The following is a 27,202-nucleotide window of genomic DNA, read 5'->3' on the forward strand; positions in this document are numbered from 1 at the left end:
ATATATATATATATATATATATATATATATATATATATATATATATATATTAATTTATTATTATTATTGGAAAAATCCAGATATGCTTTAAAGATCTTGTAAAGGGTTTTTCATGCTTATGCAGTGAATCAAAAACTATTTTTGCACATGTACCAAATGAACTGTTCTTAAGAGAATAAATGCTGATAGGCTAAATGGTAGGCAATAAAGGTCATAGTTACAATAACTTAAGACAGAAGAGAAGCCTTTCTATTGACTCTGAAGGGTTCCTGATCACCTGTGTGAACATGTCCTAGTCCAATAAACTGCAATGTCTGTAATCTAAGAGGCATAAGGCCTAAAAGACGGGAGGACAGCTGATCGTCCTTGCAGTGGCAAACAACATATAACCATATGAACCCCAGAGGGGCTTGAGAACTTGCTGGTGCTTTGCTGGAAGAGTGGAGAAACATCTAACAGCAAGACCTGGCAAATCGAGCATATTCAGTGAGAATGAGAAGAACTTTACTTTTGATATTGACTCCTTCTTGGTTTTGGGACTCATTCATCTATCTCTGCTTGTTAAATGTCTGTAAAACATGTTCAGTTCATGTCTCATGGTAAAACAAATATTAACAAACATTCAGAAATTTGCTGGAAATAAAAGCAGTTGAATGCGATATGTGTGTCATTTTCATTTTCAGTTCATATAAATGTGTGTGTGTGTGTCCATACAGCAGAAACAACATACATGCTTTTGGACAGGCTGAACTTGGACTTTGGGGAAAGAGCATTTCTTTTCTCAGCCCATAAAAATGTAATGAATCTCACATACACCTTTTATAGCTAACACTTATTATTATTTTTTATTTTAATTTTTTGCCTTAATTTCTCCAAATCTGTTATGAATCTAACGAAGAAAGGTGAGTAAATGCAAATGTTCATTTTTGGGTGAACGATTTCTTTAAGGAATGACATAAATCCTCACACAGAAATACACTGGTAAGTGGAAAGGATAACTGTGCTGCTTTTGTTTTAGTTGCATTTAGCTCGGTGTAAACATAAATAGCTCATATGCATGGTTTTTGTATGTAGTTATACATATATTATTTCTTATGCTTAATGGAAAACCACAAGATGCTGGGTTCCCTGACTAGATAAATAAAATTTCACTGTGAAAAGCAGTCCATAAATATGACTTTACATAAATGTTATATTCCTGTGGTCACATTCCTGTGGTCACATTCCTGTGGTCACATTCCTATGTCAACAGGCATGTGCAACATCTCTAAGAAACACGAAATAGATGTTAGATGTTGCATCCTCACTGTTAAGTTGCAAAAACCTAAAAGTGGTCTAACTGTCTTACACTTTAACGTCTTATCATCTTGAGCAATTCCAACATAGCTTCAGGACTACAAGAGAACATTGCAGCAATCACTCTGCAAAAAACTTGAATAAACACACAGTGAATTAAACGATCACATGTTCCATCTATGACTGTTTATTTTGATCTGCACCGAGATGTCATTACAAGAGATTCACTCATTCCTCATCCCACGGGAATCTGATGTTACTTCCTTTCATTTCCTCTTGAATGACAGCTGTGAACTTGGCATCAAGTTCAGGGCTGAAGTGATTCTTCCAGTCTCCAGCGATACCTTTAAATAAGTAAAGAGGTTTTATTCAAGAGCACAATGTCTAAAAAAAAAAAAGATAACAGCTCTCAGCTGATTCTTTAAAACCAGGGTACCTTTTCTTAGGAAGGGTGACTTCTTTTTATCCATAATGTTTTCTGGCACCAGAGAGTAGTTTGACATTTTGTTTGTTCTCATATTTTTGAAAGTGCCATAATTGACCACGCGATCCAGAGCCTCTGAGCTGAGCTCCCGGCCAAGAAATTTTAAAATCCTGCCCAGGACTTCACGGAGGTCCTACAATTGCAAGAAAACCTTCCATACACACATTCTCTCTGATTTCTGTATGAGCAGTATCTTTTCACTTTACCTGAAGCATTTCTTCATAGGTGATGTACAGAATTCTGTCACCGAGCTCAGGGTTTCGCCAGCTTTTCACATGGTCGGTCCACTTTCCGAACAGAACTGTGTAAGCAATTGCAACTTGATCATTTGAGTATTTATATTTACACTCTCCATGTTTGATGCATGTTTATTATTAAATACAACAATTAATCTGGGTGTTTTGGGGCATTATGCAAAGTGGACCTTAATATGGCAGCAACATCAATATATATATATAAAAATACAACTACATTCAATATTTTTAGTCACATGAATACTGAATTCTTAATTCAAGCTTTGAATGTCTCACCTTTTCCAGAGAGGAATTTGTCAACAAATTCTTCAAATGTTCCAGGGTCTTCAAGGAAACTGGCCATTTGATGAAAGTGGAAAGAGGAGACTAAAACATCTTTAGGATTCCGAGCGACATAGATTACCTGAAGATGAAAAACACAGTTTTTAACAATAACTATGAAAATTTTAGTCTGTTTAGTCTGTTAGTTTTAGTCTGGACATGCATCATGATATGAGAGTGAAACAGCGTAAGAAAATGCAAATATACTTTAAATATGCAGTATTCTTTCTGAAATATTAATATTATTTGCTTCACTCTACAAAAAGTGTTCTTTCGAATGTCTCTGGGTGCTTCAGTTTTAGATGAACTGAGAGATAACAGTAAATCTATTTGTGTGTGTGCAAGACAAGTGTGAGACAGAGATGTTATTTTCCTTAGATGTCCTGGCTACTTAGAAAATGATTTGCATTCAATTCTTAGAAATGCATCTGGAGGACATAGTTAGGCACCTTAAATGGGCATATATGTTGAATATGCATTATGATTGGATGAGATCAAAGCATCTGGATTTGATGAAGGTATAAATGTTGAGTTTGGGTTGTTTCCTCGTTGTTGGAATCTACAGCCAACCCTGAATGACTGTATGACCTTTTTCCTGCAGGAAAATAAATATTCAAAAGACTTTTGTCTCATAACTTTAACTGAAATGGAAAATTGGCACGACAAGTACATATTTTGAAAATATTTACATGGATATATTTATTGTTCCACATGTTTTTAATCACACAGACAATAAACACAGAACAATACAGTGAAGAGGACACTGTCTGCATTATTTTTTCTTATTCCCACGCTCAACCGCACTGAAGAGAGTGAAACATCACATACCCCCCCCCCCCCCCCCCCCCCCAAACCCCTCAGGGGGATTGACAAGAAACTGTATTATCTAGAATAATACTATGAGATGAAAGTAATCATTTATGAAAGTACATAATACATGTATATATTTATATTCATATATTATATTATATTATATATAAAACAACATATCTTTCTTAAATATATACATGCATGAGTGCATGCTTATTTATATTTACACAATAAATATACACAGTACAACAAACAAAACAAACTGCAGAATAAACCATTATTTAGCTAATTAAATGAACACATAATTCATGAGTTCTGCAGTAGCCTACATTAAACTTCATGCACTCATTATTTTTGAGGGGTCAGAAGTAAGGCAGTGGGTATTTTTTGCTTGAATTCATACGCACATCTGCTCATTTTGTCGTTTCTGATGAGAGAATTCGTCAGAGAGCAGAATTATTCAGCAAGCAATTGATCAAAACGCTGACGTTTCAGCGAAGACTCATCTAAACGCCTCTGATTGGTCGTTGCGTTAATAAGCTCAACAGAATCGTGTGTGATTGGTTAAATGCGCAGCGCTGTAAGAACGCGTCGGTTTCTGGCTCAGTACCAGCGAACTCAAATGTGAATTAAGCAGCTTATGATTTGACGCACTGCACGTTCTAATCACGCCGGTGTGACTGTATCATATATACAAATATTATTCGGCTAGTTTTTGTCTTTCGGAAGCGAAATTCAAAATCCACACCTATGCAGATATAAATATGATTGTTCTACTGCTTTCTGTACCTTGGCCTTGGACTTGAAAAAAGAGGAAGGCATCAAATTATAAGGCATGTGGGAGACGATTGCTCGTGGTGAAGGGAGCTTATCTAAGACCAATGAAGCTCGTGTTTCCTCCAGCCATGGAACCCTGTCCCAGTTAGGGATGGTTTCCACGGACGTCAGGTCTCCTCCATTCAGGAGCGGAGGAAGAATTTCCTGCATCCAAGTAGTGCCTGAAAAACACAAGCAGAGACTAAAGAAGGATGGATTGATCACCTTCATGCATAAAATAACACAGAGTTTTAATTTGCAATATATAGAATAATGAACACATCGTTATGCAGAATACATTAGCCTGTGAAGTTCAGTATTAAATTGTCACCTAGTCGTTAGCTGATGAATATCCTATAAAACTAATTTTGTTCAAAATTCAAAGGAAATTCAAAATGCAGACACTTAATAGTCAAATAATAGATTTGCATATTGTAACTTCTGCACAATTTGTTTGCAAACTGTACAGTGAATATATAACATGTTGCATATTTTGCAAAAATTATAGCAATATGAGGAAAATTCAATGCAATAAGTCTGTATTGCTGAACGACCTTACCGGATTTTGGATAGGTAACAGCAAAGACATCATCATCTTTGACTTGGAAATTCTGGAGGTAGTTGAGAGTTTCCCCTGTATGAGCTATCTTAGGTAGCAGGAGACCATGGTAATCTAAATACAAATTGTTGTTTGCCATTCTCTGCTGACCGGACTTTGAAAAACAAGGACGTTTTGTTGACCGTGTGAATTCACTTGTGTTTGGAGAGGAGGAGAGAAAGAGAGAGTAAGTGAAAGAGAGAGGGGGAGAGAGAGAGAGAGAGAGAGAGAGAGAGAGAGAGAGAGAGAGAGCGAGAGAGAGAGAATGAGTGAAAGAGAGCGAAGTGACGTCTGACGGGTGAGCGCATTCATTAACACAACAGGGATCCGTATATCTGCTGCTGACATTCACAGGAGAGTCTGGAGGAAAGGTTACTTGGGTCCAAGCGCACTTACAAAGGCTTATTTTATATGCAATAAATAAATAAATACAAAACTACGAAAAAGGAAGGTAAAGGGATAGTTGCAAAATCCTTTTTTTTTTTTTTTTGGAAAGGAAAGAAAGAACCAAAAAAAAAAAATAGCATAGTATTTGCAAACAAATGGTAACATTACTTATACTTTATTTATGACTACTATCTATAAACCAAATGAAAAAAATGTAATCTTTTTTTATAACAGACTGTTTTAAACATTCTTTTAACCCTTGATTCTTTGAAGTTTTGTTATATTCTGTATATTCATAATGTAACCAAACTTCAAATAATCAAAGATTAAAAGAATGTTTAAAAAATACGGAATATAACAAAACTTAAAAGAATGTTTAAAAAAGATTGAAAACTGAAAGAAAGAAGTTTGTTACAACACCTCAAAGAACAAATCAAAACAAGCTGAGATCAAAATACTGTTTGAAAGAGGTTTAATGTAAAAACAATGAACAAAAAATTAAAAAGAAAAAATTAAACAGTCTGTAAAAAAAATATAACCTGTAACAAAACTTCAAAGGACAAACAAAAGATGAAAAAGAGGTTTAAAAGAGGATAGAAGAAAAACTTGAATATGAAATAAAGTTCCAAAGAAAGAGGTTTTGAAAGAAAGATCACAAAGTTATGGAAATAAAGCTGAAGAATGAGATGAACATACATAAAAGAATTTGAACACAGCTTGATTTGTCTCTGTGGGTAATATAATACATGTGAGAGAGTAACTCATAAACCAAGAGGGAATCTCTACTGGGCTTGGCTCTTTATTCAGTTCTTTTCACAAATTTAGCTGGAGAGGGAATACAAAGCTCTTTTTATTTCAGATCTGCAAAGCTGGTTTGTCATTACACAGTCATTACCACTGCAGGTAAAATAGTTTGAAAGAGTTGTGGCCTAATGGTTAGAGAGTTTGAATTACAAAACTAAGGTTGTGGGTTTGAGTCTCGGGCCGGCAATATTATGACTGAGGTACCCTTGAGCAAGGCTTTGAACCTCTAACTGCTCCCTGGGCACCGCAGCATAAATGGCTGCCCACTGCTCTGGGTGTGTGTTCATGGTGTTTGTGTGTGTTCACTGCTGTACACTTTGGATAGTTTTAAAGCAGAGCATGAATTCTGAGTAATGGTCACCAGACTTGGTCACATCACTTCACTTTTAAGAAAAGGAAAGATAAAGAGAGATAGATTGCGCTGGCGCCTCAAGCAAGCTTCAGCCGAATAGCGCACATTTATTGGTCAATTTTGTAATAATTTATATGGTTAAAAGCATGAAGGTTTTTTTTTTTTTTAAGGCAAGTTGTGTTGATTTGAGAAGAAGGCTAAATTGATCAAACATATTCTCATCGCGCTTCCTGCAAACCTGATTTTAACAAACATAAAATGTTCCAAACATATTTCTAAATAAAGAAATGAAAAGAAATATGACCACTTTGCCATTAAAAAGCAAAACTGAAATATTGTATTGGCTGCAACAGCAGCTGTGTAGGTGGAAGAGTGCGAAAAAAAGACACGGGCTCCAGTCGGACTTGGGCGGCCAAGAATTCTGATAAGCTGTTGGACAAGGACCGGGCCGGCCCGTGCAGGGCTCTATTCATTCCCCCATTTCAACAAAAAGTTCCCCTGGGCTCGACGGGCCCCCAAACTGCCCGGGCCCATATGCACCTGCATACACTGCACGCCAACATCATGCATGGGTCTATGATGTGCTGCAAATAATGTTTCTATATGTTACATTATGCCAGATGACGAAAATTCACTGTTATGTATTTGATGTCTGAATCATTAATTCAAGAGATTCAAGAAAAAGTATTTTTATTATTATTATTTTACATAAGATAGTTTGTTTAAATTAATAAATATTTATTAATACATAACATTAATAAAACATTTAGTCAGAAACTCAAGTAAATCACATTTTATTGGGTTGTCTGTTTTTAGAATCGTGGGAGAATCATAGCTTAAAAGTACATAGGGTAATATATGTGGCATCTAACTACCATCAGTACTGTTTCTAATATTAAAATTAGTTCATATGTTGCATATTAACCTGTTTATTAACTCCATGTTTATTTATTTATTTATTTATTTTTTTCAAAACTCACATGTAACCCATTCTTGTCCCTTACATTCCCAGCGTATTTTTGAGTTTTTAAGTGCCAGGAATGTGAAGTGAAATAGCAGAACAATAGTTGTGCTGTTCAAGGATTAAAAGGGCACACTTTACAATAAGGGCTCATTTGTTAAAGGAATAGTTAATGAAGTTACATCGGTTAGAGGAATAGTTCATTAATACTTAATATTAAATTAGCAAAAAAAAAAAAAGTACTTGCCCTCAGGCCATCGAAGATGTAGATGAGGAGAAGTTCAGCATCACACAACTTGCTCACCAATGGATCCTCTGCAGTGAATGGGTGCCGTCAGAATGTTAACAATGCTTGATCTGTGTATCAAGATACCCCTTTCACTAGATAAAACAGTATTATGGATAGAGGATTCTTATTTCAGCCAGGAACAAAGGTTTAAAGTTCATTTGTTTGAATTTGTTTACTAGACACAGCTTTTTGCTTCACAAGCTTATTGTGATGTTTTTTTCAGCTGTCTGGGCTCTCATTCTGACCGCACCCATTCACTACAGAGGATCCACTGATGAGCAAATGAGGTAGTGCTAAATTTCTCAGAATACGTTCTTATGAAAAAATTCATTTACATCTCAGATGGCCTGAGGATGAGCAAATTTTAACATGTATTTAAGCAAGGTGAACAGTTCCTTTAATGCATTAGTAAAAAATAACCTATAACACAAACCAGCATTTATAAACCTGTATGTTAGTTCATAAAAAATACAATTGCTTGTTCATGTCAGTGCACAGTAACAGATAAAACTTTATTTTTAAAAAAATATTAGTAAATGTATTAATAAAATGCTGTAGAACTATTTTTATTGTTTGTTCATATTAACTAATATTGCTAACTAAAATTCACAAACCATACATCTTTGTAAAGTGTTATTAGTGTAGTTTGTTTCTTGAAAATTTAATTAAAAAAAATATAATAATAATAAAAATATTAATAATGTATGCTGGGTTTGGTTTGCTCATACTTGGCAATATTTTATTTGATAACTAAAATCTACCATAAAAAAACTGCAAATGATTTTTGTCCCATGTGGCCTTTATTAATAAATTAGTTGTTAATAAGATTTTTCTTGGAGTGAGTTTTACCATTACAGGGTTCTCTCCAAAAAAAACTGTATTCCAAAAATTATTCCTTCATATTGAAGTCAAATGTTTATTTAGTTAATTGAATAAAGTATAAACACATGTTCTCTAATAACAGTTATACTCTCACAGTCTCCTTGTAGAAGATACAAAAGTCAACAGTTTTTGAAGTAGGAATGTGAATCAGTTCTTCAAATACTGTAAAGTAAAAGGGTTTAGTTGCTGTGAACGAGTGTGACGAACAGGAAAAGTGAACACAGGGAGATGGCACCAGTGAGCACGGCCTTCACTAGGAGAGCCGTCCAGCTGCCCAGGAGGAAAACATGAACAAACAGCCTGGAGGAGACACACAAACATGGAAGTAAACAGTTATGTGCAGTGAAACCTCAAAACAAAGAGCAGAACAGTTCTTTAAAAGGACACACGGAGATTTCATAAAGAAAAGTATATCAACATATTACACTTATTATTTCTGCAGTTTCATATGTATGAAACACCCGAAGGACCTAATACACAACACTAATGCTGTAACCCACAGTGCAATTTAAATTCATCTGAATTTTAATACATCTGAATCTTCCTGCAAAACTGAACTAAGAATGTGAAATAAATGCCAGATGAATGCAACATGAAAATGTTATTTGAGAACTCTGCATACTACTGTATTATATATTCTATGCTGTGTAATGCATTCCACAAAAAAATAAAATAAATAAATAAAAAAAACAAAACAAAAAACAGCGCGTACTGTGTGACAGTAAATAATAAGCAAGCATTTCATTCCAAACCGATGGCACTAAAATCTAACTTAAGGCAATACTGCCATCTAGAGGAGAGACAAACAAGCGCATCAGCTCGACTGTATTAAACTGTACCTTATTAAATTACCATTTTTCAATGAATTGTGATTGTAATTGAATTGTAAAATTAAATAAATTAATTGACTAATAAAAAGACTATAATTATTATAAAACTGAACATCTGAACAATTGATTTCTATTTACAAGTTAAATCAAATTATTTTTGTAGATTAATGTAGGTAGATACAGAATTGAACTGATACAGAATTGCAGGCCAATATTGAAAATTAGAAATAGTTATTTTTATGCCACAGCCAAAAATGGATATAACAGTTGATATTCTGAATCAAAGCTGTTTGAAATATTCATCCATACAGGGAAAATATGCATTACAAATGTAATTAAGTAGAGAAGAGAATTCTATAGAACGAATAATAGTTAAGTACTCTTTATTATCTTCTGTGGTTAAACAGCAAACTGAGTGAATAGGAAAAATCAATCAGCAATATTATCCTCCTCCAATATTGGTCTAAACAGACTGATGCCAACTTTTAAAAAGAAGCAAATAATGGTCATTATCAATTTGGTCAAAATATATTGTGAATCCTTACTCAAATTTAACTATCTTCATAAATCATAGACCGTTTACTAGAAATGTGCTACAAATTTGAATACATATTAATTTTGAATTTATGTTGAAATACCTTAGATGAAAAATTGTGCCAAAAGTAGTTTTAAATAAGTTTATCTAAAGGCAGAATAAAAAAGATGAACAAGCATTGCTGTGATACTCACTCCATAAGAAAGCCCTTATAAACACACAATCCCAGCAGGATGGTAACAGGGAGCCGGAAGCTTTTGGGAAGGTCGTACCGAGTGAACATCCAAACTACTGCTGCCATGGCAATATAATGAACCTAATATGATAAAAAATAATAATCATTAAGTTTAGGTACAGAATAAAGCAACAGAAGTGAGTAAATAGACTTAAAAAATTGTGTCCTAATATACATACATATCACATTTAATATTATAAAATAATAAATAGAAAAGCTCTGTTACAGAAAAGTAAATAAATAAATAAATACATTTATGATACTGGATTTTTTTTGCATGCAAACACAAAAAGTACAGCACAAAGAAAGCATGTATCTTACCAGACTGATGTTGGAATCAAAGCTCATTTGAATGTATTTCCAGTCAAACTCAATGCCACGAGCTCCCACCCATAAAGGAATACACCTGTTTAAAATGAACAGATCAGGGTTTTTTTTTTTTTGGACTCCAAAGTCTTGCACAAAAGTGAATAACCAAACCATGCACAGTGCATTCATTTCTACTGATTACTGCCAGAGATTGTGATGGACAGCGGATCTCTCAGGACGATCAGAATACCTTGACATGATTAGCTCGGCTGTAGCCCAGCCCATAGCAGCCACCATGATCTTATATTCGCCCTTCCCAGCATTCCTGGACATAACCAGATGAAGACCTAGAAGATCGGCCATGTCCACTGTGGCCTTCATGAACTCCTGGGGTTAACAATACACGAATGAATGATGTTCACATGATAATTTGCAAGGATGTGGATATAAGCCTTTAATGAATAGTTCACCCAAAAATAGCCATTTTCAGACAATGTGCTCACTCAGTTTCTCCACCCAAACCGATTTGGAGAAATGTAGCTTTACATTACTTGTTCACCAGTGGATTCTTTGCAGTGAATGGGTGCCGATGTCAGAATGAGGCACCAAACAGCAGATAAAAAAACATCACAGTAATCCACACCACTCCAGTTCATCAATTAAAATGTTGTGAAGCGAAATAAAGAATTTGTGAGAAACAAATCCATAAAGATGTTTTTAACTTGAAGCCATTTCTTCTGCCTAAAACACAGGTCTTCTATTCATAATATCAACATCTTCGATGGCCTGAGGCTGAGCATATTTTCAGCAATTTTCTTTCTCTGAGTGAACTATTCCTATTCTATTCTATGCCATGTACCATTTCAAATCAAAGTTATCTATATAAATGCATTATGCAATGTTCAAAAATGAATTAAAAAAAAAAAAGAGTGGAACATTCACTACTCACCCCAACAAAATCATACACCCCAACTCCTCCCTCCCAGGTGGGGAAAAATGTGGCAAGAAACAGCATCTGAAAGTGATATCACACATTTACAGAAAACCTCATAATATTCTATCTTCGACCCACAAACATTAGAAACATCTTTGCGAGGACTAAAGGGTTCAGTCACCTTGCACAGCTGCACAAAGAGATAGGTAGCACCTGCTTGGACACATCTCCAAAATGCATTATATTCAGACCTGGCAATAAACAAAAGTGCGAAGATCTGAACAGTTATCACAGCCAGAAAGAACATTTAGATAAAATAAACAACATAAACATAAACAACTGACAACTGTTGTACAGATTAAATAATTAAAATTAAAGGGGAGAACCAAATTATTTATTGACCATGCCTCATACTGAACACATTAGTCTGGCATATGGCTTATAAGAAGATTATACTGTACACTTACATACTTCAGCAAAATCAAACATCATCTCTTTTTAATTCATACTGGAAATAATATCTATACAATTTCTACAAAAAAAAAAAAAGCTAGATATGTAATACTTCCAAGTATGAAAAAATACTGTCTAAATACTTACAATCCACTACATTTGTATGCAATGAAATATGGGAAATAGGCCAAGGAAAAACAATTTCCGAAATGAAAAAGCGTCATGGTAACGTTAGAGCTTTCAGAGGGATTTTTTTTTCCTCCTCGGATCCTGTTAATACAGAAAAGATAAAACTCCAGATATATTCAACATTATCATTTTAAAACCTGCATGTTTCAGAAGTTGGATATTACTGGAATGACAAATGTATTATCTACACCAATTGAAAGTTATAGCTATAATATATCGGTATAACATAAAATGTTGATATTTATTTGGTTTATTGAAACGTCATGTTAAAACACCACATCTACTAACACATCGGTATTAGACAGTGTGCTTAAATCGTGAGAAAAATGCATGAAATATAGTTTTTATACACCTTATTATAAACTATATCTGCTTCTGGAACTAATTTAATACCCCTACCATCAATTACTTAAAAGATCGACTGTTTTCTTACCAACAAAATCGCGAATTTAGAATGACAGGAGCAGGTCACATAATCCTCCGGTGCACCACCGTTAACTTTCCGAGCAGAAGCGCTTTCTAACTTACTGTAGTTCCGCGTCTCTCATTCTGTTGCTAGGTGTAATGTTTTTATACAGTCTGTGGGTTTCATGCAATATACACAGTGATATGCGTGAATAATTGTGCATACTTCCTGTATATTGTGCAAAATGCAGTGTGTCAGATTAGCCTGGCAATACCAGACTCTGCTACTTCACGAAATGAAATTGAGCGGAAGTAGGAAGTCTGACGTAGTCGGGCTCAAGGGGCAAGGAACTCGATCGGAAGTTGAAGTCGGGTGGGGGCTGCCATCTTTTAGCAGAACTTCACTTGCGTTAGCATTCCCATTGACTCCCATTCATTTTGGCGTCACTTTGACAGCGAATAACTTTACATTTGAGGCGTTTAAAGACTCTGTTTGTCCATTATTTATTTCTAAAGATACACGACAATGTATAATGGGCTCCATTACCTTCTATGTTACATTATGGCCCCGTATAAACAGTTTTTGTAAAAAATAGGCTAACGATTGCGTCATAACCACTCGGCTCTCTGTCGCATTACCGTACAGACAGGAGGAGAAGCTCGCAGGCAATTAACTTAATATGGCGTACTGGCGTTACGTTTTAAAATACTATACAAAATAATTAATCAGAATACTTACTCCTGCTCACTCACAACAAAGAACTCCCCGCTCGAGCTCGCCGTCTCTGCAAGATTAACGATGACAGTTTGCACGCACAGCTACTAGAAGATTTACATCTGGCAGACAGGTTGCTGATGTCGTCAAGCCTCGTTTGAGTCTGCGCGTCAGAAACGGAAGTGCTAAACGCTAAAACCGGGCTTCATTTGTCTCAATTGAGTTCCAATGGGGTCGCTGTGTCCATTTCTTTTACTGTCTATGGTCGGGCTAGTGCTTTCTTTTACTGTCTATGGGCTAGTGTCAGATGAGCTGGATACCTAAATATTCAGTAGATAACGTTAGTAGTCACGAAGTTCGTTCAGTTGAGTGAATCAGACTCATTCACAAGAAGGAGAGAACGAGAACGGAATAATTATGAATGTGTAAACATGAACACTATAAACGATTAAATGGCTATTTTAATTTTCTATAGCTTGAAATCAGTCAATGCCAAAACTGATAAATTTGCTTTTGTTGTTGTTTGTATATTATAAATGCAATACAGGTCAACGCATTTAGTCTGCATATATAATTTTATATTTATAAATTTCAGGATATCATAAGTCGTATATCGTGTGCATCCTATGCGTATAAGGACGACAGCATTTTACTTTAAGAACGTCAGCAAGATAAGGCCCTTTCTAAAGGAGCATCCTGCACAACTTCTTGTCCAGGCCCTTGTCATTTTTAGGCTGGACTACTGCAATGCTCTTCTGGCTGGACTTCCATCAAGCAAAATCAAATCTCTGCAAATTATTCAGAATGCAGTGGCACGACTGGTCTTCAACGAACCCAGAAGAGCCCATGTTACCAAGTACAGTTCTCTTTATCTACTTGCACTGGCTACCGGTTGTGGCTTGCATCAAGTTCAAGGCATTGGTGCTTGCACATTGAACAGCGATAGGCTCAGCACCCACCTACCTCCACTCCCTATTACAAATCTACATCCTCTCCAGAAGTCTGAGATCTGATAGTGAGCGACACCTCATGGTACCATGACAGAGAGGCTCAAAATCACTTTCCAGAACATTCTCCTTCACCATTCCTGGCTGGTGGAATTATCTTCCCAACCCATCCGGAATACTGAATCCTTGACAATTTTCCAGCAACAGCTGAAAACTCATCACTTTCTAAACTACTTGGCTTCATCATAAAAAATATAAAATAAAAAAACCTCCTAATTAATTCCTATTTTTCTAGCTTGTACTTAATCAAACAATGTCTAAAATTTGGTATTACAAGCACTTCCCGTGTCTGTTTGCCTCTTTAAGAAGAATCGTTTTATGTATCCCCCAGTTGTTAGTTGCTTTGGATAAAAGCTTCTGCAAAATGACTAAATGTAAATGTAAGAACAGATTTTTTTTTTAAGTCTTTTTCAAAATATTTCAAAATATATATGAAAGCAAAGTTGAAAAAAACTTGCATATGAATTTTGTATCATATTTATATTACATTTTGTATATGCATCAGGCTTTTAGGGCTGATTTAATGATACAGTAAGTATATGGAGCTCATCTTAAATAAAAAAAAAAAAAAAAATATCTTAATTTTTTTATACTCCATAAGGAGCAACACATAAAATACAATAAAACTCAATGATTGACAGCTAAAAAATAATTCCTTCAAATCTTGTTTTATCATATTTTACTCTGATATCTGATATTTTCTGAATTAATTTTTACAATTATTCTAAAAAATGTTTTTAAGTAAACCTAAATTGCTTCAGTCCAGTAAATGCTCAACCTGAAATATTAGAAACAATACAAAGCCATTTGACAGAAGATGAGTAGATTTTGTGCAATAGGTTTTCCCAACAAAGGTTCATAATTAAGAAGCTTCTAGAGATTTATTTATCAAACATAATACAGAAGGCTTTATAGGGTTAAACTATTACCATCATGTATGTAAGTACACCTTATAAGAGACAGAATAACTGGAACACATTTGTTTTTCCAAACACTTTAATTAGTTTCTTTTTTAAACTGCATTACAGTAGCTTTTTACCTCATATAACTTTATATCAGTTGTTCTCTTTACACCAACACAACGTGATTACACCCAGAATGGCAACAACTACAGCAATGCTTGTGGAGTGACACAGATACCGTCAAAAGAAACGAACACGCACACACAGATGTCTACAGAGACGAACACGTCTCGTAGGTGGGAGCAGGAATGCTAAGGCGTGTCACTATGGCTTCAGCTATGAAATGAGTGCATTGAAAGAAGGAATGGTAGGGCTTTGCTGCTGTCACCAAAACTTGCTGGCGAGTTACTCTTTGGAGTGCATGTACACTAACAGGTCTACAACACGATGGCTGTAGCCAAATTCATTGTCATACCTGTAAGAAAGAAAAACAAAAAAATATTAGATCATCGCTTTTTCTGCTGCAAAGCATCCATCTTAACACTGTCATACTTGTAATTTGTGAGAACTCTAGAAAAAATTTGAAAATGCTGTTTTTAGAAGTTAAAAAATAATTGCAATATTCACAGTTAAGACTTAATTTTATATCACCAGCAAAAACACGGAAAAGGTTATGTGATTATTTGATCCAGTCCTTCCAAAAATCAAAGTTCTGCCATCATTTACTCACCCTCATGTTGTTTCAAACCAGTGTGAGTTTTGTTCCGTATGCTGAACGCATAAGAAAGTATTTTAAAGAATGTTGGTGGCTAATCAATTTCAAGTCCTATTGACTTACATAGCATTTTCTGTCCATACTATGGAAACCAATAGGACCCAAAACATTTGGTAACCAACATTCTTCAAAATATCTTCTTTTGTGTTCCATGGAATACACAAATGCATACAGATCTGAAATTACATGAGTGTGAGTCAATGATGACGCAATTGTAATTTTTGGGTGGACCATCCACTAAGTCATGTTGTTTTTGAGCTTACCAGGAGATGAGTTTGACAAAGTTGTCGTTGAGGGAGATGCCTGCACCAGCGTCAAAGATTGAAGAGTGAGTGTCACCAATAAAGTCAGAAGAAACAACCTGAAAAAAACAACAACACAAATTAAATATGATTCCAATTTCTAATTGCATTACAGTATAAATGAAAATATGCTTGTTGTGGAATTCTAAAAGATTTTTACTGCTAGCACTTACGGAATCCTCGGTGTATCCCAGAATTCCCTTCATTGGTCCTTGAGCGGCCTTCTTGACAGCCTCCTTGATGGCAGCATAGCTGGCAGGCTTTGAGAGGCGGCAGGTGAGGTCAACAACAGACACATCGGCGACTGGCACACGGAATGCCATACCGGTCAACTTGCTACAAAACAAAGATAGATGGTAAACTTCTCCAGTCAACATCAAAATTGATCAGTTGTCTTGCGATCTGTCTTGCACTGACCCGTTAAGCTCAGGAATGACTTTGCCCACAGCCTTGGCAGCACCAGTTGAAGCAGGGATGATGTTCTGGTGGGCGCCGCGTCCATCGCGCCAGGCCTTGGCAGAGGGACCATCCACTGTCTTCTGGGTTGCAGTGTAGGCATGGACTGTGGTCTGTGAAAAGGTACGGAAAATAATTTTATAGATTTATTCCATTTTATTATATTTTTGAAAGAAGTCTATAATGCTCAACAAGGCTAGTTTTCAAGAATCTGGTTTTCTACTTGAATGTTTTAAAAAGTAATTTATTCCTATGATGCAATGCTGTATTTTCAGCATCATTAATCCAGTCTTCAGTGGCACAAGAAAAATGTTATTATTATCAATATTGAAAACAGCTGTTTTGCTTAATGTTTTTGTAGAAACTATGATAATTTTTTTAAGGATTTTGTGATGATTCTAAAATGAAAAAATAACTGCTTTTATTTAAAGGGGAACTCTTTAATAACATTACAAATGTATTGGCACTTTTGATACATTTTTATACTTTTATCTAGCGTCCTATTATTATTATTTTTTTTTTTAATCAAACTTTTGAAAGTGAGTGCTACTTTTTAATTAAAGTCCAAATGTGACTTTCACACATCATGTTGCCCATTAGAACTGTTGTTTTAATGATGTCATGCTTTTTGGTTTCCTTTCAGCCTTATTACCAAGAAGCAGATGTTAAATGTTTGTCTTAGTTTAAAAGTGTCAAAATAATTTTTGACCCAATTAAGCATACATAAGTGGGACTCATGTCACACCAGGCATCAACTCACCATGAGGGCCTCCTCAATACCAAAGTTATCCTGAATAACTTTAGCCAGGGGAGCCAAGCAGTTAGTGGTGCAGGATGCATTGCTGTGATTTTTTTCAACAAAAACACACATTAATAAGTTTATCTCCTAATGTTGCACAGGTCAGTTATTTTCAAATGCATGCATTCAAATTTTCATCTGCATGCTGACATGCATTAGACTTGGTTTGCTCACCTGACAATGGTCATACTGGAGGGGTCATACTTGTCCTGGTTGACTCCCATCACAAACATGGGAGCATCAGGTGATGGGGCGGACACAACCACACGCTTGGCACCACCCTGGATGTGAGACTATGGGGACGAATTTCACAAATTATTAATATTATAATAATATTTGATTTAGAATCTATAAATGTACAGTCCAGATGACTCTGAGGTGCAGACTTACTGAGGCCTTATCAATGCTGAGGAAGACTCCGGTAGACTCGACTACATACAGGGCACCAGCATCGCCCCATGGGATCTCAGCAGGCTTCATGCTAAGTGCAAGAGAGAAAAAGAATTAGCACAACACTACAGGCTATGTTTGAAACTCCTTATACTATTTCTGCAGTGTCTTTTTCTGTACACATAAAAGAACCATATTAATTGCCAAAACAGTACTGTATCATACGATGCAGTGCACATTGAACCAATGAACCAGGAAAGAACCTTCTACTTCCAGTGTGATGTTGGAACCACAAACAATATCAACTGCAAAGGTTTAATATCTTTTCAGTGGTTCATTGTTTAATTAGCTAAACATTTTTTCTAAAACTGGATTAAAAATACCAACTATCTATATTTTTTTCTGAGATGATAACATACTCCGTATACATGTGCTGTACATTTGGAAGAACTGACAATAAAGCAGACTTGACTTGAACAGAAAGCTACTTTGAATTAAACATGCAATATTATTTACAATAAAAAAAAGTGCTATACTGTAGCTATATAAATAGTGGGCCTATATACTGTGCAGTATGATGTACAAATCTTCCTAAATTTGACAGTGTTTACTATGAATTTAAACATGTTTGCAGTCTATGTGTTAATGCTGGAGTTATATCCTAACAGAGAGATGTTCCTGATGGGCAACTATTACTTATAAAACCAACAAAACCAACGTACCACTGGAACACAGAGATGGCTTGACCATCAACGATCATTTTTCCATCCTCTAGGTGAACATCTCCCTTGTAGCGGCCGTGAGTGGAGTCATACTTGAACATGTAGACCTGTTGAGCAAGATAAATGATTTCAAGTTTGATATTACTAGATTAGGATTCATTTTATAGAAACAGGGCACACAGAAAAAATGAATCAATTGATTTTATTCGTAACCTTGAAATGTAAAAAATAGAAAAACAAGAGATTTGTTATATCAGTAGAAAGGAAAATAATTTCAGCACCATTAATTTTATTACAAACATTATGGTGTGTACCATTAAATGGTGCACAATAGGATCATAAATATGCATTAAGAATTTATATAGTGGTAATTCTATTTTTACTTCAAGTATGGATGCTAAAAGAAATGCAGTTAAATTCACAGGGAAAGCTGCTGAAATCTCATACTAAAAAAACACTTTATGCAGTGCAGGCCTATAGACGTATATATGCTAGTTTAACTTGGCTGCTGCTTTACAAAGTGCCAAGAATCATAATTTCTGCTTCAGTGACTCTCACCATGTACTTCAGGTCGATGAAGGGGTCGTTGATGGCGGTGACTTTAATTCCCTTCTGCAGGCAGGCCCTGAGGACCAGACGGCCAATGCGGCCAAATCTACACACACACACGGCGGAGTTATTTAAGATGTTTCATAATGACACAATCTGTCATGTATCTGTTACTTTGAAAGATGCCTCTCATTCTCCTGTATCTGAACGTGATGATAAATTCCACTGAAGGTTTGTGTAATCTCATTGGGTGAAACAAGGGAATATCAACATGTTTTTATTAAATATGCCAGCATATGAAAGGTAAAGTGAATAAATCATGTTTGTCAGTTGATATCTGATTGGTAGGACACATTGCCTGAAAGACTACGCAGCAGGAGTGTGTGTATGCGCTTGTGTGGATGGAGGCTTAAGATCATCCTGCGTAATTATTCCGAATAAGGTCATTTGCTCTCTCTCTCTCTTTATATGCATTTTACAATCTCTATTTATGGAATTATAAATTTTGTCCCAAAACCTAGTGAGCTGCCTTGCTGTTTACTGCCTCAAAATAAAACTAAAGGAAACAATTATTTTTTTTATTTTTTTCATTACTCATTTTTATGATTTAACACATTAGCTTTTCATCAACTCAGGAATTCAGTAACTAAAAAAGTTTATTTTAGAATTCATCTGGCTTTGTCCAGCATCTATACAACTGTTTATTTGGTACATTTAGTAACATTTTTAGCTGGTTCACTACATTCTGGAAGAGATTTACATTTGGTATTTTGTGATGTTGTTTATATATTTATTATATATTAAAGTCTTAAACACTGTGACAGTTCAGATGTAAACTCACCCGTTGATTCCAACGCAAAGCTCAGACATTATTGCAAGAGTATGGATTGTGGTCTTGAACCTGAAACAAGAGAAGACAAAAACAAAACAGGCTTTTAAAGCAATTGCAGCAAAATTATAACGTATAATTTAACTAAAAATTTAAAGAAATGTTTTGAACTCAATGTTTAATAATGTGCAGCTGTTTTTGTACAGATCAACTTCCATAAAATAAGAGAAAATTATCAAATGGCATGAATTAGTTTTCATTTCGTTTTAGCTTGTGAAATAATAGCATTAGTTTGACATAGATTAATTTTGTTTTCTTCAATTTCTGCGAGTTCTATTGTACCGCCCACCCTCACTAGCAGCTCAGTGGTCTATCTAAACACGCTTGTGGGACTGAACTTCATGAACATTCTTTGAGCCAGTGTGTTGTTTTAGATGGTGGGTGGAGGCTTGAACTGTTCTCTAGTTATATTGTTCTTGGGTTCATTAGAATGCTGTCTGGGAAATTTCCAAAGCTCGGCCTCACTGGACCTGCATACTTTATTAGCCTGGCAGAGCAGAAGATCTACTGTGTTAAGACACATCCTTTATTCTCCTCTCTTCATGCAGAACAGGGGCAGCAAGTCATGCACTTAACAATTTGTCCTTAAAGGAAGTTGGTGAAATATTGGCAGGGTATGTGTATCGCCAAACAATCTTCACTGAAACAAGTTGTCACATGCCCAACATCGTTTGCAATTTTCTCTATTATCAGAGTTCCACAGATGGGTCTTGTGTAATATGAGCCTAACAATTGGACCAGAGTCAAGTATTTTAACATTGTGCCATTTATGGCTAACGCCTGAGAAGTATAAAAGGGAAGAGGAGGATGTTAAAACTGCAACTGGAAACGGATACATGTGCACATGAAACGGGGATGTGACTCACTCATTGAAATATCAATGCAAAAGTTGACCAATTTAAATTCAGTTAAAAGTGTTTCCGTTGTTTTAGTTCTGCCTTATATACAAGCCGGCAGTCTAAATCAGTTTAGACTTTAGAAATGTTTAGAATAAGATGATTTCTGCTGTCGCTCTTCTGTGACTTTACCACTGTATTTAAAACACTACGAGACTGTGTATGAAATAACTCAAGGGAATGGCTCTAATGCATTACATTTTGTTTGACATTTTAAGATATAAACACATTTTAGCTAACAGCATTATAGGGTTTATATTTGTAGTCACTACAAAATATAGCCATCTAAAAGCCCATAGATGTGGTAAGTTGACAGAGAATATCTCATGATCTTTTGGGTTTTATTGAGCAATGGTTTGTTTTGAGTCCACGTGTTTATACTTTCATCAAGGCAAGTACTGCATACAGTCATTAATGAGACAAACGAACAGGTTTTCCATAGACACCATTGATCTGCCACTTCTGTCTCTGCGCACCACTGAAATGGCCAAAGATGACCTTCACGGTCTGCTTGAAAAGTTGGTCTAGACAAATTGGCAAATGGCTGAGATTATGCCCTAGAATTGGATACAAGAGCTTTATTTTCCAGGCGCTGAACAATCCATTTCCCAATGGCAATTGCAGTTTCCACGAATATTGAAAAATCATCCTCAGGCTCAGAATACAGCAACCATTCAATGTGACACCTTGACTGATCAACCTAAAATGAGTTCAAATGTCTGTCTGTAACAAAGGAAACCATCTCACTCGGAATGATCAAAATCGGTTCACTTATTTGTATAATGTTGGCTGAATAAGATGAACACTGACCCTGAACTCAAATGCAAGCTAATGCACCACAACCAATGGCCCACATCACCAGACTGGTTGAAATCAGGTTGTTTTTGCTCAAGGGCAATTTGAAATGAGATGAAGGTTGTGGTCTAAGTAGAAAATAAGGCAGCTTATTTCAATACCAAAGTACATGTCAAGATTTAATCAAACTCCGCTTCAAACTTTTTGGTTTGGCCATACTGGATGCTCAGGGGCAAATCTAGATGAGGTCTAAACTACATCTATAGCAAGCGAATGGCAAAGTACTAGCAATTGCATTTGCAATGTTGCATAATCTAGAAACACTTGATTTTGACAGCAAAGATGAAGGAAGGAAAGTCAGACTTTCACAGCATGAATAAAGACCCGTCCTTGCAGCTGGCGATGTGTATCTGAAGAAGACTGTAATCTCCTAATCGGCCCAAGCGCATGTGAACCATGTACTGCACCTGCCCTGCCTGAGTAATCCTTATCCAAGTCCCCAGTCTTGTTAAGGACTACCAGAATGCACTGCACGTGAAATGACAGAACGCAGATTCAGATTGAAGCTAAAATGGCTGCATTTTGTATATGCATGTAATGCTGGTGCAGAAATTATTTAATGTTTTGCAAACACTATCAGTAGATGGCTGCTGATTAATTTAGAAATTAAGCTAATGGATGCATGGAGGTTAATAAAAAAATTAATCAACAGAGGAAATGTAGCTGTAAGTCTTAAAAGCAACAGGATCTGATGAAATTGCAGAGAATGATCACATGATGTTGACAAGGTCATTCAGTGCAGGAAAACGGTGACCATGTCGGCATCTTTAGTTTCCCTTCCTCTCCTCTGACTTCTTTTCTTTTCTGAGACTTTTCTTTTAGTTTTTTTTTTCTGATTCTCCAAAGTTTTGCACATTTTGCCACTATGCATTTTTGTTAATAGATGTAAATATCCCTCTTTGTGTTCTTGGAAAACTTTGTCAACGAAAAGAACAGTGGACAGAGTCAGAGAGAACTGGTTTCCTGCCAAAAGCCTACTGTCTTCAATTAGACCTGGATCAAATGACACACACACACACACACGTCTAAACTCACCCTAAATTCAATTCCCCTACTGTTCTGTTTAGCGTCTCTCAGGCTTAGCAACACTGTCACATGCATATCATGTGTAACATGACATTACACATTCAATGCTAATTTCCAAATCTTTTTTTCATAATTAATTGTCATTTGAAACAGTCATTTGAGTGGAAAATATCTAATGCTGCGTGGCATAAAATTAAACAGAAACTTAAACAGTGACACTTTGCAAAGAAAATAAAAGCTTGCAACTAAATACATACCAAATGATTATGGACCTTTTTTTATCATTAAAATGATTAATATCAAGTAGAGAAGTGTTGTATTTCTGGAAGGTTTGCCTTTAAGGTATCCAGAAGAAGTGCTGCGTCATTCCAGCCAGACAATAGCAGCAGGAGAAAGCTACAACGGAAATCACTTTAAGTGCAACACATAAATGTCTAACATTAGGACCATTATTTGTGTGCCAACGGTCACATTTGGCTTCAGTCGCAGTGCAACAGGTATGATGTAAGAACATTTAATTTGCCCCACATTGCAACCCACTGTTCCCATTCCTGGCTCAGTTTAAAGGACATGTTTGAGCAGGGAATGGTATTTTAACTTTAAAAATTATTCCTCCAAGGGTGCGAATTACAGCCCAGAGAGAAAATAATCATCCTCTCAACAAGGCGTGTGTGACTGTACTTTAGCTAATTTCTGTATCATGAAACATGCAATATGTAAGCAAATTATTTTGATAATGCACAATTCAATATTTAATTCCGTGAAACCAGTGCTCATTGTACAGTAGTCTAATCTACCTGTCATTTAGATGATGCAGATGCAAGTGTCAAAGCAACGAACATTGCATGTTGTTTGTGATGTCATGATGCATGAATCAGCGCATCAAACATCAAACACCTGAATAATTAAATACTAGCTTATTTTTTCGACTAACTCCGCAGTAAGAACGCAAAATTTGTCTGGTGCAAGGTAACATCCACTATATAAAGTAAGTGACACTTAAATGGCCAGCCGAAGGCCCTTCTTGTTGCCAGTGGCAACTGCAGAGTCAGACTGCAGAAGGTCAGTGAATGAGGGATGGAAATGCGGCCTGCATATTACTCCCTTGCACGCAAATATATATTTCAACCAACAGTCTTCAAATGACACTTATTCATTAACAAATATATGAATGACATTATTAATTTCAAATGATCACATGATTGTTGTTGTTAATAATGCATAACCTGAAGAAAAACACATCAGACCAAATCTGTTCAGGTGGGTCATTTGGTTGCATGAAAACCACCTTAAACCAGCTAAAACTGGTAAACCACTTCAGGCTGGTTTCATGTTTTATTCATCGGGGAATTTGCAGGAAATGACTATAGAACTAAGCTCTGAAGTTCAGTATTGCTCATGATACCCAAGGTTTTCAGATCTGAGTCATGTTCTCCACTGCAGCATCGAACACGAGTCCAGTCACGTACATGATGGAAAAAAATCTCCCATGATGCTCACCGTGTAGCATGTGTCCTGTCCAAATTTATATTAAAATACAGATGGAAGCTCTATCTATCCTAACCCTGTTCTCATATAACCCATTCAAACCCTAAATGTTATAAGAAATACATTTTGAATAAGCACAAGGAATTATATCATTTGACCTTGACGGCTCTTCCGACCTTCATGATGCCAGTGATGTCTGACATTTTTTCTGTTTATATGCTTTTAGAAGCATTAGAGCGCAAACGGCTGAATTTATTTTCGAAAGGGGTGAGTGTGTTTCTACTTAATTCGTTGTCATTGTTAATACATCGAATAAATAAAATAAAACAATTTGACTAAAATAGACAATCCAAATATGCGCTCAAACAACACACGGTCGAGTTTGGAGAAGTTATTTTAAAAAACAATTTATTAAATCATATTCCCTCCCCTCTTTCGCACCATCTTAGCAGATGGAACATTCTGGAACGATATGACGCAATGAGCCCATCGCGAGCGGCCCGCAAGGCACGTCGCGCTGCTCATTCTTCAACATTTTTATTTAATAAAACACTAACATTTCACGGGTATGAAATTAATATCGTATATTCTATAATAAAGAATTTATATACTTGCTTAAATCCGCATGGAATGTATGAATGAACCACCACCTCCATATATTCGTGCATCACGCAGAAACTGACGGATTATATAACAACTTCCTCACTAACTCAAACGTGGCAAACAAAATCATTCAAAGCTAGCCATCGACTTTAAAAGGTTTAAAATGTGTATGCCATTTTGCAGTCTGTGAATTCGACACAAAAATGATGTAAAGTCTATGAGGAAGAGCTCACCTCCTTTAGTGATGCTGCTGCGACGGCTTCTGCTCGGTTTCCGCGTAATGCTGCACTATTTTATACCGGACACGTGCCACCGGGGCCTGTCACCCTGGCAACCCGACGTCATACCGTAGGATAATTTTAAAGAAGCATATACGAGCTATCTATCACGAATGCTATGGAAACGCTGATGAGAGACTGGGTGAGACGATACTATAGAAGGACATGGAGGGGAGATTTATAACATGCCTGAAACAAGCGCAGTTCGGTGCTGTAGAGATGTGCCAGACTTCCAAAATGCTAAATGAAACTCTAAAAGATGCATACCCCTCATGCAGAATTATGTTACCTGGGCATATTATTATATTTTACCCTTCACAAGATAAGTAGAGCCATTTAATTGAAGTTTTCGCCTCTGAAAGTTGCTTTCTGTATTAAAGCTCCATGAAAGGATGCAAGGACACCAGATAAGTTATGTTACCAGTTAATTTACACAAACCTACTTTTTGGAGGCAACCTGAATCTAATTTTTCAGAGCATTGCTATTAAAAGTACCCAGTGTGCATTTCCCTTTGCTATATTATTTAATTTCATGCATAGATACTGGGAAAAATCACTGTGGTTATAATTGTGACTATGCAAAAAATCACGCCCTTTTACTAAATGACACGTAGTTCATTAAATTCATTTAAACGTTCGTTATTTGGGCTTAAATTGTTTAACACAAACCCGCTTACATAGCCTGCTGTTGGAAATTAAGGTGCACGTCCTAGTCAAAAAAAAGCAGAAGTGAATTTGCATGAATGTAACGTCAGGATGAGGAAAGGGTGGAATTCCGCACGCTGTTGCACGTGACCTTGACAGAGGCGCGCGGATGCAGACGTGAGAGAAGGCGCGTGCTGCAGGGACCGCGCAGAGAGAGGAGCTGTGGGCGGGGCGTGCTCACACATTCAGAGCAAACATATCTAATTAAACATGAATGGTGCTCCATATTGACCTATCATCGTGTTTGAGCGTTTTTCTCCTTTAAACCATAGACAGTAAAAGAAAAGAAGACCAATTTATATATTAGCCAAGGAAACGACGCAATACACAAAGAGCACCCTCGTGTGGTGTAAATATGTTAGTTTCAAGACAGCAATTCTTTAATTTAGTGTTACTTGTTCTATTAAAATAACTAAAACTAAAATGTAAATAAGGGTTAAAATAAAGACATTTAACAATAAACATTTAAAGATTAAAAGTATAAAGATAGAAACAAAGTTAAAATAGAAAAAAGTTATATTAGTAGCTCAATTATACTAAAATAATACTGCCCCGAACAACTTGTTGGTCAAAACTATGGTTTGATATTTATGTTAATTAACCTATACATTCTGCTTTTGGTAATAACTAAATAATATCAATAAATACAGATAAATACATTTACTAGCCTTTTTTTATTATTATTTTATGTCTTTTATTGTTAAGGTGACAACCCTGGAAAACCCATGAGCTTAAAAAGGTAAGAAGAAGAAGTTGATGATGAATTAGGATATAAAACTACTAAAGTAAACTAAAAACAAGAGAAAATGCAATGTAAGTGTATCATGGTAAAAACAGACTCTGGTAAAAGTTAAAATAGACATCCAACATTTGATATTGATTATTCCAAGTTTTATGTAATATTAAGACAAGCAGGTTTTTAATTGATGCTAGAGTCACATTAATAAATCTTTTTTTTAAACATAAAATAATTAACTTTTAAAAGCTTTTTTTAATTACGTATAAACAATGATATGTGGAGGAGTTGGTGACATTAAAGATGCTGAATCATTCCTCATTCGTCCACTGGATGGAGCTCCTCAAACATACAGTAAAAAGCCTAAAGCCCATCATACAAAATATAACTTGAGCAAAACTAACATTTAAAAGTACAACCACAAATGTTTGTGAAACCCACAGTCTTCAACTTTCTGGTTTCCTGTATGAGATTGCTTATAGTCTAAATCCTGGAAAGCGTTTAACTGGGACAAAATGAAGAATGATGTAGACTATACACATCAAACAAAAGATTAGGCCAACAGCAACACTGACATGGTTGATGATGCGTGCCATTCTGGAGTTTCTGCTGGCTATTTGCTGGTGTCCAAACATGTTAGCATCTCGAGTCTGTAAAAAAACAACAACGAATGTTTCAATGTTACCTTTATAGTACCTTTCTTAAATAACATTTTAAGGGATTCACAGGGCATGATATAGAATCACTAAGAAAACATTACACAAATGGAAATGAGAAAACATATCTTGAAAGGCTGTTTTTTTTTTTTTTTTTTTTTTCCAGCTCTGCTTCCTTGTTTATAGGCTGTTACAGAGTGGTTTTCGTAATAAACAAAACCTTTTTATTTTTGGCTGTTGACAGTATTTTCTGATTTATGGAGCAATAAAAAAGAAACAAAATCCTTTTTGTGTAAAAAAAAAAAAAAG

General features: G+C 35.7%; 3 protein-coding genes across 3 annotated transcripts; all 3 read right to left on the reverse strand.

Annotated features, from left to right (window-relative positions):
• Positions 1–1,467: 1,467 nt before the first annotated feature.
• Positions 1,468–4,776, reverse strand: sult2st3 (sulfotransferase family 2, cytosolic sulfotransferase 3). Its single transcript, XM_052578086.1, has 6 exons — positions 4,541–4,776; positions 3,955–4,163; positions 2,311–2,437; positions 1,987–2,081; positions 1,733–1,913; positions 1,468–1,640 (listed from the first exon to the last, which is right to left on the reverse strand). Exons 1-6 carry the CDS (start codon positions 4,677–4,679, stop codon positions 1,525–1,527), a joined length of 867 nt encoding a protein of 288 aa, XP_052434046.1. The 5' UTR covers positions 4,680–4,776; the 3' UTR covers positions 1,468–1,524.
• Positions 4,777–8,153: 3,377 nt separating this feature from the next.
• tmem147 (transmembrane protein 147) lies at positions 8,154–12,339 on the reverse strand. The gene is made up of 8 exons (XM_052578088.1): positions 12,173–12,339; positions 11,698–11,820; positions 11,279–11,348; positions 11,113–11,178; positions 10,414–10,550; positions 10,176–10,260; positions 9,814–9,935; positions 8,154–8,554 (listed from the first exon to the last, which is right to left on the reverse strand). The coding sequence occupies exons 2-8, from the start codon at positions 11,772–11,774 to the stop codon at positions 8,434–8,436; spliced, it is 678 nt and encodes a 225-aa protein (XP_052434048.1). The 5' UTR covers positions 11,775–11,820; positions 12,173–12,339; the 3' UTR covers positions 8,154–8,433.
• Positions 12,340–14,844: 2,505 nt separating this feature from the next.
• Positions 14,845–24,857, reverse strand: LOC127974650 (glyceraldehyde-3-phosphate dehydrogenase 2-like). The gene is made up of 11 exons (XM_052578085.1): positions 24,752–24,857; positions 19,603–19,662; positions 18,771–18,867; positions 18,213–18,319; positions 17,491–17,581; positions 17,275–17,393; positions 17,062–17,143; positions 16,263–16,414; positions 16,019–16,181; positions 15,807–15,904; positions 14,845–15,243 (listed from the first exon to the last, which is right to left on the reverse strand). Exons 2-11 carry the CDS (start codon positions 19,629–19,631, stop codon positions 15,174–15,176), a joined length of 1,008 nt encoding a protein of 335 aa, XP_052434045.1. The 5' UTR covers positions 19,632–19,662; positions 24,752–24,857; the 3' UTR covers positions 14,845–15,173.
• Positions 24,858–27,202: the final 2,345 nt, after the last annotated feature.

The sequence above is a fragment of the Carassius gibelio genome, chromosome B16 (assembly GCF_023724105.1).
Source record: "Carassius gibelio isolate Cgi1373 ecotype wild population from Czech Republic chromosome B16, carGib1.2-hapl.c, whole genome shotgun sequence".
NCBI lineage: Eukaryota > Metazoa > Chordata > Actinopteri > Cypriniformes > Cyprinidae > Carassius > Carassius gibelio.

Coding starts and splice junctions, on each gene's coding strand:
- sult2st3 (XM_052578086.1), bottom strand. CDS start 4,679: ATGGCAAACAACAATTTGTATTTAGATTACCATGGTCTCCTGCTACCT. Junction 4,164..4,540: donor TGTTACCTATCCAAAATCCG/GTAAGGTCGTTC, acceptor TGTGTTTTTCAG/GCACTACTTGGATGCAGGAA. Junction 2,082..2,310: donor CAAATTCCTCTCTGGAAAAG/GTGAGACATTCA, acceptor TTGCTTACACAG/TTCTGTTCGGAAAGTGGACC.
- tmem147 (XM_052578088.1), bottom strand. CDS start 11,774: ATGACGCTTTTTCATTTCGGAAATTGTTTTTCCTTGGCCTATTTCCCA. Junction 11,349..11,697: donor GCATACAAATGTAGTGGATT/GTAAGTATTTAG, acceptor GTTTATTGCCAG/GTCTGAATATAATGCATTTT. Junction 8,555..9,813: donor TATAAGGGCTTTCTTATGGA/GTGAGTATCACA, acceptor TGTCTCCTCCAG/GCTGTTTGTTCATGTTTTCC.
- LOC127974650 (XM_052578085.1), bottom strand. CDS start 19,631: ATGTCTGAGCTTTGCGTTGGAATCAACGG. Junction 17,394..17,490: donor TCAGCATTGATAAGGCCTCA/GTAAGTCTGCAC, acceptor TCGTCCCCATAG/TCTCACATCCAGGGTGGTGC. Junction 17,144..17,274: donor TCCAGTATGACCATTGTCAG/GTGAGCAAACCA, acceptor AAAAAATCACAG/CAATGCATCCTGCACCACTA.